The following is an 11,417-nucleotide window of genomic DNA, read 5'->3' as shown; positions in this document are numbered from 1 at the left end:
CTTTCCCTGCTTCAGGGCTCTGATAAGCCTACATTCTCCTTCTCTCAACAGCTCGAGGCAGTCAGGACCTGATATCCTGATGCACTGAAATAATAACCCTTATTTCTTACCCCAGACTAAAAGTCTGTTTTGGCATAATGCATGCTTTAAATACATTGCATGTCTTTAAAAATCTAATATCCAATCAAAGAATATTTATCAGGTTAGACATAGCATTTAAGCCTTCAACATTAAGGACTTGGGTAATATCTCCAACTGAAAACAGCTTTTGTTTTCTTTGAATGTTCAGAGCTGATATATCTCGAAAAGACTAGCATCTGGAAAATGCGTGGACTCTGTTGTATGCCTTTTTGCCTTCAAAAATGACATGATGTTAAAAGCAGCCAAATGTGTGCAGTGCAGATTACTGATACAAAATACATAAGCCATAGGCAAGTTTATGTGTTTTTACTGACTATTCAAATGTTGAAATACCCACATGGGGACCCAGCTTCAGTGAATATTACTGTTAGGTGTTATACCTAAGTAGCAAGATTATTATTATTTATTTCAAAGTACTACTTGTTTGTTTCAGAGCTGCAGCATGTGTTTTATTAAAAGCATTCTGCATTGTGAAAAATTGTTAATGCTTATGCTGTCGTTTATGCTTTTGGCACACATGACAAAATATTGGTATTTCACATTACCCACCCTTTATAGTTTATGCCGTTGTGTCAGATGGGGTTTTTTTTTACTTTTTTCCCCTGCTGAGAGGTCCATTGAGGCAGTAGACTGCCATGTAGTTTAGAAGACATGGTTGTTTAGGCTTTTGTCTGGAAGAAGACTTGAGTATCCTGCAGAGGAGTTCAGGAGGTAAAACAACTCCTCTCAAGTCATTCCTGAATCCTGAGGTTAAAAGTCATGGACTTACCCTCTTTCTCTAGCAAGATGTATATACAAGAGTTCATGAATACTTAGACCCAGCTATTTGTCCCCAGCTTTGGGGATCTTGAATGCATGCGTAGAGCTTTCCTAAGATAGCTTTTATCACTCTATACTATCTTAATATGGGTAAAGCAATAGCTGTGGGTTTTTTGGTTTTTTTTCTTTGCTATCTTTCCCATTTAATAATAAATTACAGGTAGTTACCTGTTTCTTTAGCTATTTTAAATATAAGGTATTTTCATGAAGTGACTATATGTAACTATGCAGCTCCTCTTACTTTTGGCTATAAGATTTCTTTTTTATGCATTTTTATGCATATTCAAATGTATCTTTTCTTCTTTGCCTCCTAACTTTCTAGATGTAAGTAGCACAATTGTATATTAACAATAACACCGGATAACTCTTCCAGTCATTTTTTGAGTTAGTTTACTAATGTTATTTTTCATGTTGATCATACTTGTCCCCTGATTTATCTTCTATTGTATCCTTGTTAGTAGGGTTATGGGGTTTTTTTCTCTTCCTCTGTCTTAAAGTAAATCTTGGAACTAACAAGAAGTTAAAATGAGAAATAGGGGATGAAGGTAGGAAAGATACCTGCTCTTTTCTGCTTCAGCCCTGAAAATCCATTTTTCTGTGGCATTCAGGGGTTTTTTGGTGGTTTTGTTTGTTATATGACCAAACCCTGGCCCCGCTTTTAAAATATTGGTGTCACCTTCTTGCAGCAAGTTGCAAAGTGAAAAAAGTGTGAGATATTCAGTTGCTTAGTGTTGGTCTTGGAATATTCAAGTGTTTTTTCAGGGTGTATTGTCATTATAAACTAACATTCAGGTCGTTTCTGCTAGCAGAGAGGAGTTAGTTATCGATTTGGACTTGTGCTCAAAAAAAAAAATGCAAGGACAGACAGGTTTTAATAAACCTTAGAAGGCAGAAGTTCATACACATGAAGTCACACCATAAGTTTATGGCAGGCTTCTACAGTTGTTTCAGAACTCTTTTGAGTCTTTAATGGTATTTACCACCACCTTTACTATTTTCTGAGTGGTATTACTCTGATAGAGGGTACTTCCCTTTTTACAATTTTAGACCTTCTGTTTGTCTGTGTGTTTGAGGCATAAGTGAAAATTGCTTGGAATTTTTCAATGTTTACAATGTTTCAGTGGGAGCTCCCCATTCCTACCTGATAATACAGTTAGAAAAAAAACGACATCAACTGCATAGGAGCCATTGAAATGTTGGTTGCTCTTTCTGTGATCATACTTCCAGGAGAAAATTCAAGATAGTACTCTTCATTTTGTTTTTAGGGATATTGAACACTTCCTGTGGATAATTACAAATTGCAGTGAGAACTTCCGCTTACCATTATTGTCAAATCTGCTTCAAAGATTTAGGGGTCACCATAGACTTAACACTTGGTTGTGTCAGTAAACTACAGTTCAGTCTTTTTTTCCTTTTGTGTGTCAATTTTTCCATTTCATAACATGTTATCCTTCACACAGTAGTTCAGGGAATAACTTTTTACAGTGCTAATATAGAGACATTGTTACAGCAGCGAAGTATTGATGAGAAAATATGATTTCTGGAAACTAAGAAATTTCTTTTTTCCAGTTATTGCTAGTAGAGAGGAAAATTGGAAGCTGGAGTTTACAGAGGGAGGACAGGGAATATTGGTATTTGGTCCAGTAAAACATGACAATAGATTACTAGGACAAGCGTAGAATACCACTTAGTTCTGAAGGCTGGAAATGACAGCCTGAGATCTGATTTCTGAGTTAGTAGATCTACTTTCACCTCTGAGATTGGCAGGTATAATAGCCTTCTATTTAGCTATTCCTTCCAGTAATTTTAGTAAGAGTATGGTTCTCTAATGATACCTGTTGGTTACATCTGCTGGAAAAGAAATTGAAAACTCTTTCCTAGGGAGCATTGCATACTTTCCTCTGCTGTGCTAAGCGGAGTGTGCTTAGAGTCTGTTTGGCTTTTAGACAGAGGATATGGTTGAGCTTGAGGTGCATGATCCTGCTCTAAACATGACAATGGTTGTAACTGCATTTGGCAACACTAAATCTCCTTCTGCAAAGTGAACCTCTTCACATTCCATCAAGAATTTGAAAATAAATCTTGGTTGCACTGCAGGTATGAAAATCCTGGAAGATTTGAGAAAATAGTTTTCCTTTTTTTTTTTTAAAGGTGATAAGAATGAAAGATTTCGGTAAAGTTCAGTAAATAGAACAAAACAGAGTTTATTTGAAACAATCTGTTAGCACATTTGACTATTAAAACTGCTAATTTAAATTAAAATCTAAATGTGGGGTCTTATGTTTAATTAGGCTTCCTTTGTTTATTTTAGTGGAAGTGTATGATGTCAGAAGGCAAAAGTTGTCGGTTTTGATTTTCATCTAACTGTGGTCAGCCTAATTTTCTGTGCACAGAGGAGCACAGATCACCTTTGGAGCAGTGACACGGCAATGCTCTTTGATCTGTCAAAACCCTTGGAATGTTTCATATTCTCAGTAAGAGTTAACCAGTCACTGAGAAAATCCTGCAGTTGTTTTGAGGTCATTCAAACACAGCATATGCTAAGTTTGAAGGGTTTTTTTATTATTCCAAATACTTGTGTCTGTGTGTTAGCTCACACGTACAAACCTGAACGCCTTACTTCAGGCACCCCCACAGCCTCTATCAGTTGTGTGCTGTAATCCTTTAAAAAGCTGACTGTTGTCAGTTTCCCACGTTACTTGAAGCAGACATCAGTATTTACCTGGAGAGAATTCTTTTTTTTTTTTTTAAATGTACTTCCTGGGAAGAAAGAATTGCTTTCCGATTTTGGATACAACTGGTTACACTCGTATTTATACTTGTTTTTTTTTCAAGAACAAGTTTGAATATGGTTCATGTACATTTGTAGTGGTGTTTGAGGGGAGGTGGTGGGAAGGTTGTTCTTCCAGCTCTTATTTGGTTGTAAGAAGTACTTCGAATTCATGAAGGACTTCGAATTCATGAAGTACTTCGAATTCATGAAGGACATGTCAAGTAACTCTGTTTTTCATTTGACAGTATTTAACAACCGTCATTCCTTACGAGAAGAAAAATGGACCCCCATCTGTTGAAGATCTTCAAACTTTAACTAAAAGTGAGCATATGAAGTTCCCCCCTGATCCTTTCTTTGTATTTCCAAATGAATCCACACAGTTATCTCTTCCCTATGGTGTGCATGTAAAATTTGGTGGTTTTTAACCATGCAGTTTGGCTAGTTTTTACTTCTTTTCCAAGCCTTCACAGTGTGTTTGTTTTCTGTAGCTATTCTCTGAAACCCTGAAGGCTAGAAACTTGTGTCTATCAGAAAGTAAATGTTCACACAGTATTTCAAGAGGTGGGCCTTACGGAAAATACTGCATGTCAGGGAATTCAGCAATACTGTCTTAGAGTACCTGGTATACCCCTGATTGTTTAAACTTGCGGTGCTTTGTTGTGGCTATTGTAAGGACTCGAAAATTGGGATGGATGTCGGGACACTTACAAGTAGTTGTATAATGTTTGCAGTTGATTGGCTTTAAAATAGCCTGGTTCTCTCTGTTCTGGTTTTTTGTTGTTAAACATTTTTAGTAATTAAGAAGTATAACCAAACAGAGTTTTTTAAGTGCTTTAATACCCCTTTCTTTACATCTTTTTAGGCCAGATCCTCAAAATTATTTGTAAGTTCTAAGTCCTCTAGTTTGTTTAATTTTTTATTCTAATTTGCATGAAAAATAAGGTTGTATTTTTTAGAAAAAATAATTGCTAAGGTGGTTAAATACAGCAGAGCATCTCTAGGAGTCAGTAGCATCTCTTTCATTTAAGGGTATATAGGAACAGTTTAAAAATAGATGGTAGAGGGCATCAATGTATTTGATCAGATCTCAGTGCAGGGCTTTGGATCAAACTCTGTGCTTTCCAGCAGCACAGGTCTGTGATTCCACAGGTGGCTGAGGAATGGTACAAGGCACATTGGTTGTTTCCTGGAAAGAGAAAATAAATGTTATACACGTTCTGGAGTAAATTAAATGTTCGAGCAGGAATTAAATTCCCTTTATTTTTCTGCAGTAGGCACCCTTAGGTGGTAATTCATACTAATTTTGTGACAAGTGGATTTTTCATTTTATATTTAGTCCAGCAGAAAAATTTTAACCCCTTGCCATATTTAAATTCCACTTGAAAATATTCTAAAAAAATCAGTATTAAGCACAGAGGGGTTAAAGCCTCCTGAAAACGTTTTGTTTGTTTGACGGTTTATTAACAAAATGTCTTGTACAAGTGCACTGTAAAGAGTATTAACAGTATTGCCTTCTGTGGGCTGCGTGGAACTCGATCCTGTGACTCAGTTGCAGATTTCAGACTCACTCTCTCTGCTGTTTTTAAGGCAGACAACAGAGCAGGTGTTTGGGGTTGTTTGGTTGTCTTTACTCTCAAAGCTATGTAGTATTCTGAAGCTATGAACGCTGATGTCTTACTTCAACATGAAAATTGAAATAAAACACTTGCTGTATTTTGAGTTCAGAGTCTCACATAAAGAATTTGGAGTTTATTAAATACTGCTATTCATTATAATTCTGTGCTTTTGATTCCTTCAGTCACGTCCAGAGGACTTTAGAAAGGATTGTTGCTGGATTTCTTTATGGAGTAGCAGACAAGTTTATATGTGTCAAGTTGAGCTAGTCCAAACAGTTTTCCTTCTCAGAAATATGCAAGGATGGACAATTTTGACTTGATATCAAGTCACAAAAATGACATTTTGACATTATTCTAAATTAATGCCAAGTTCAGTCATGTATTTAAGATTTTTCTAAGCTACAGCTGCTAACATCACCATTTCAGGGAAAAAAAAAAAATTAATGTTTTGATCAGACCATTCACAGCAAAGTAGCTCCAGGAAAGTGTCATTATTCTATGATTTGAAATGAAAATCAAGGAAATAAATTAAGCAATGGAGCATACTTTTGCCTAAGATTTCCAATCCTCCAGTACTTGTTAGGAGATTTTCATTTTGAATGTGGTGACTTTATTTTGGAGATTTTTTTTTTTTAATGGGAAGAGGTGGTCTTTTTCTGTTGTTACGACTGATAACATTTTACTGTAGTAATTAACCACATTAAAATGGATCTCTTGCATCCATCTACTGTGGAGTTCTGTGAGAATTTCACAAGTGAAAGGTGGAGGTACAATGTCTCATGGTATCTTCTCATCTTCCATTTAAAAGTTTTCTGGTAGTAATATCCCTATGAGTAGTTGAAACAGCTCCATGACATTTCTTTTGAGAGTGTTGTCCTTAACTTATGACTAAATATCTGAATTTTTTTTTCATATTTTAGTCCTGCATGCCATGAAGGAGGATAGCGAGAAAGTGCCAAGCTTGTTAACAGACTATATTTTAAAGGGTGAGTATGGTTTTTAGCAGGGTTTTTTTTTATTCTAAATTAATGTACATTCAAGGTGTATTTGAAGAGTAGTCCTACAGCATTTATGAATTATTTTGCCCTCTTATCACACCCAGCTCTCATTTATATTCTGTTGTATTATGTCCGAGGTTTCTAAGCATACAGTGCATAAATAAAACATTTTTATTTTGTCTGTGATTGTATAATACAGTATAATAGTATAATGTAGTATAGCAAAGTATTTGGTCTGTATTCAAATACATGTATGTGTGTGTGTGTATGTATGTATGTTTGAGGTTAGCCAATATGACACCCATATACAAGAAGGGCCACAAGGAGGATCCACAGAACTGCAGGTCAGTCTGACCGTGGTGCCAAGGAAGGTTATCAGGCAGATTATCTTGAGTGCCACCAAGCAGCACACACAGGACAACCAGGCAATCGCCCAGTCAGCATGAGTTTATGAAAGGCAGGTCCTGCTTGACTGTTAACCTGATCTCCTTCTGTGACAAGGTGACTCACTTGGTGGAGGAGGGAAGAGCTGTGGATGTTGTCTACCTAGACTTCAGTAAAGCTTCTGTTGCCATTTCCCGCAGCATTCTTCTGCTGAAACTGGCTGCTCGTGCTTTGATGACTATACTCTGATGGATAAAAAACTGGCTGGGTGACCAGACCCAAAAAGTTGAAGTAAATGGAACTAAACTCAGTTGGTGGCCAGTCAAACAAGTGGTGTTCCCAGGGCTCAGTATTGGGGCCTATTCTCTTTAACGTCTTGATCAATCATCTGGATGAGGGGATTGAGTGCACTCTCAGTAACTTTGCAGATGGCTCTAAGTTGGATGGGTGTGACGATCTGCTTGAGGGTAGGGAGACTCTACAGAGGGATCTGAACAGACTGGATTGATTGGGCAAGGCCAATGGTAGGAGAGGTTCAACAAGGCCAAGTGCCAGGTCCTGTACTTGGGTCACAACAACCCCCTGCATTGCTCCAGGCTTGGGGAAGAGTGGCTGGAAAGCTGCCCAGCGGAAAAGGACCTAGTCGGCAGCTGAATACAAGCCAGTAGTGTTCCCAGGTGGCCAAGAAGGTCAACAGCATCCTGGCTTGTATCAGCAATAGTGTGGCCAGCAGGAGTAGGGAAGAGATTGTCCCCTTGTACTGGGCACTGGTGAGGCCACACCTTGAATACGGTGTCCAGTTTTGGGCCCCTCACTGCAAAGATGGCATTGAGGTGCTGGACCATCTCCAAAGAAGGGCAGCAAAGCCAGTGAGGGGTCTCTGTGGAGTTGTGTTGTCTGTCTCTTCAGCCTCACAAATAATAACTGCCGACTTCAACCCTTCGAAATAAAGAAGCGTTTTGAGAATAACTGAATTTCACAAATACTGTAAGGAGCTGCATCTAGGTGGGAGGAGGACTTTCTATTGAGCAAGTTTCTATTGAGCTAAAGGCTATTAGCTTTCAAAAGCTGACATCCAGTAGGCCGGCCAGGTAGCTTTTATGTATTCATGTACTGGTGAATGCTCTTACCATAACCTCTATCGCTCTGGAGGCATGAGGACAGAGGAGCAACATGGTGAGGGCCTGCTGGGATGGATTTCATAGCAAATTTAAACTAGAAGCTGAGGGGGGCATTGTCAGAAGGGGAATTACATAGTTTTGGTGTTATGGAGTTAAGGAGAAATACCTGAGGAAGCCTGCTGGAAGCGAGGGTTCCTTAATTTAGCTACTTCGAGAACAAATTGATATATGTGAAATGTTGGCTTGTAGGTATGCACGGAATCAAGGTATTAGGGATCAATTGTTTGGTATCACGTCTAGACACAGTATTTCAAGATTACTAGCTTTTACTTCAATTTTTTTACAAAATTTGAAGATATAACTTCATGTACAGGGATAATTTTTTAATATAATGTACTACCAGCATGATTCACAAACCGAATAAATCATTCTCTGTACCCCTGCAAGGAACCCATGTAGGTATAAAAATTGTGATGTTCTTAAAACATAACTATTACATATAACTATATCTGTGCATTTATATCTGAAACAAATGCTTTTGAAACCAGGTGTGTCCTTACAGTAACCTGTTCTAAGATGTATTTATTGCTAAGCTTTATGTTATTTTCCAGTTGTCCTTAAACAGTAATTGTGGCATAAAATACAGTGCTGAAATAACTGTGCTTTACACTACTACTGAGTAAAATGCATGAAATACGGTGTTATTTTCTTTTAATGTAGATGACATGAAAGCAGACTCTTTTTCAGTCTCAGCTGGTTTTGCCTATTTCATATCTAATCTTTCAACCTTCTCGTAAAGGCTTAAAAAACCCCTAGTTTTTTGTTTTAATAAATCAAGAATTTATGCCACTTTCTATCTTTAAATTATTCAAGTATTTCAGATAAAAAGCGTATTTGTTTTCTTGCCTTTGAAGTTTTTAACTGTTACACCTGACTTCTTTATTTGCTTTTGTGTTGTGCTAGCATTGGTTTGAAAGCTGGATTGCTCTGAGGTTTGTGTCCTAACATGTGAAACAGGAATGAGACGCGTGAAGGACATGTCTTATCTTCCCACTGTGTGATTCAAGTACATGCACCAGAATTAGAAAGTAGAGTTAGAATCTCAAATTGTCAGTGTATATTTTTAAAATATAACTGCATGCGTCACCTTTTATTTAATGCTCTGTTTTCTAATACATCACCTCAAAAAGCACTGTTTAAGACATGACCTTTAGTTAACTCATTTCTGGATAATATTAGTTAAAGATGGTGGGTTGTGTCACTTAATTATCTTTTGAGAAAAGGATAATCTCTTAATTGCCAGTTTCAATTGGTTTCTAGATTTTACCGTGTTACTACTAGGGTAGACTCCAACATTTAAGTATCTTAGTACATACCACACATTTTTATACAGACTGACTTCACTGATGTTTATCAAGATGAATTTGTGGTTCTCTTGCAGTTCTGTGTCCTACATGAAGAGGGCTGCCTATCAGAATTAGCCACGGTCCTTCCTGTGATGAGAAGCTTTCGTGGATATAAATCATAGTATTTTTTCATTTGGCACTACACCTAAACCAGTACCCATTTACCTCCTCTGTGTGTGCGTGGATTTTCTAATCCTACAGTAAGTCTCCTGGGCATGACAACTCATCCATTTTAACTTAATAGTGCAATGAACTGGAGCAGGGAACAAACATTGTACAGTTTTCCTCGCATTGTTCTGGCTTTTTAAAGTCTATTTTTACATTGTATAGCATGTAGTAAATCCTCCTGCACACTTTGTTGTTGGAAGGAGAAGTAAACTTTAAATAGTGTAAATAAAATAAGCCTAGTTTTAAGGAATCCATATTTTAAAGCATCCTTAGTTCCTGTAGCAAAGATGCAAAAAGAATCATAGTCAGGTTTGCACTAAAAGATTCAAGTGAGTTCTCCGGAAGGTGCTCCAAAAGAGTGATAGTGGAAGTCTGCATTCGACACTTCTTTTAAAACGGTAACTTTGAACTGTACAACAGTGTTGTTCATACAGTGAACAAATCCATTTGCTTTGAGGGTTTGGCATGAGTAATTGGTGTGTTACCCATCCTTGTTATTTACCACAAGCATCCAATAATGTAATATTTCATATTTGTTTTTATTTTATTAAATAAAAATGTGGTTTGGATATTCTCCCATATTGCTGCTATAAATTTACTGTTTTTAATAAGTGTATGTTCTCAATGAAAATGCTTCAATATGTAAACATTTTAAAAGGCTTTATCTTTTTAAAAATACATGTACAGTTTGAAAAACTTGTACCTGGGTTCCACGTTCATATTGTATTGAGACGTTTCTCATTGTGTATCTCTACAAATTTTACTACAAATCTCTCTTGTAAACTATACGCACTGTCTCCTCTGATGATGTATCTGCATTCAGATGAGAATGTATTTCACAACTCTTGTGTAAGAAACAAACCCCATAATCTCAACATTAAGTACCTGTTGCAAATAATTTTGCCAGTCTTAAAGATTAGACTGAGATACAAGGAGTACTAATAAAAATAAAGGAACTATTTTCTAGGTTGAATTCATATTGATTCTACACCCAGATTTACATACTGTGTTCAGGAAGGCAGTGGAAGATAAGGTTCTAAAGAGATAAACATGTCTTTTCCTCAAACAGTTTTTTCCGTTTAAAGTCTTCAGTCTTTCTATTGAAGAAAAATTTGCTCCCAAATACCTTGTGTAATTTCTTTAATATTCAATTTTATCATCATCACCAAATATTCACTTTAATCAGTAAAACACATTCAGTTTGAAATCAGGTCTTGTAATGCTTTGGTTTTTTTCTGAAGGCCTCAGGGGTTTTGTGTTTTATATTTTGTGCCTTTTTGAGTCAGTCAAGTTTTCAGTTTTAAAGTCTTTCCTTGTCCTTCTCCCCCCCCCTCCCCTTGACCACCAATGGGTATTTGCCGGCCTCTTCAGGAAGTAATAGATCCTCTGCATAAGTGTGTCATATGTGGGGAAGTTTCCTTTGTTGCTTTGTTCGACTTTGTTTGTTGTTTTTCTGACGAGAAAACTGCTGTTTATTTCTTCAGCTGATGCGTTATGAACTCACGGCATGGATTTCTGTAGAAATTATCAATGTTGGCTATTGATGCCTGGAAAGTGGCAAAGGGGATCACCCTGCTTTGCTTCATTTTTCTAAAAAAGATGCACGTTTTGTGAAACACATCATGTCTCCAAATGAGATCTCTTCAGAGATGTTTCAAGCTGATTTTGAGGCTTGAGGTGCCAAGATGGAACAACAACAAAAAAAAAGGAAATTAATAAAAAAAAAAGGGAAAAATGCTTTTGACAAAGTTCACGTTGTTAGTTGTAGCAAATCTTGGAGGACTTAGTCCTGAATTCTAAAATCTGTAAAACTTGAAATAAAACCCAGCACTAAAGACCAGAAATAGCTTTAGTAATCTAAGCACCTGCTTGGGTGTATCATGCTCCTCGTTAGACTAAACAAGATTTCATTGTGAGAAGTACCTGTTCACTGTGTATCTAGAATCCTGGCATTAACCAACAACTGCCAAAGGTCATGAGTAGTTTATATA

The 11,417-nt window shown here is 37.0% G+C and overlaps 1 protein-coding gene across 1 annotated transcript in view; it reads left to right on the top strand.

Annotated features, from left to right (window-relative positions):
* Positions 1-9,679, top strand: part of FEZ2 (fasciculation and elongation protein zeta 2 (zygin II)) — a gene marked incomplete at its 5' end in the record, with an annotated part of 18,980 nt that extends 9,301 nt beyond the window's left edge. The window contains 3 exons of the mRNA XM_010137755.1: positions 3,979-4,054; positions 6,270-6,335; positions 9,294-9,679. Of these exons, the coding sequence (XP_010136057.1) occupies positions 3,979-4,054; positions 6,270-6,335; positions 9,294-9,310 (159 nt within the window). The remainder of the gene's footprint in view (positions 1-3,978; positions 4,055-6,269; positions 6,336-9,293) is intronic.
* Between the last annotated feature and the right edge of the window lie 1,738 nt (positions 9,680-11,417).

The sequence above is a fragment of the Buceros rhinoceros genome, unplaced genomic scaffold, assembly GCF_000710305.1.
Source record: "Buceros rhinoceros silvestris isolate BGI_N320 unplaced genomic scaffold, ASM71030v1 scaffold28616, whole genome shotgun sequence".
NCBI classification, from domain to species: Eukaryota; Metazoa; Chordata; class Aves; order Bucerotiformes; family Bucerotidae; genus Buceros; species Buceros rhinoceros.
This window is presented reverse-complemented; position numbering and strand designations above follow the sequence as displayed.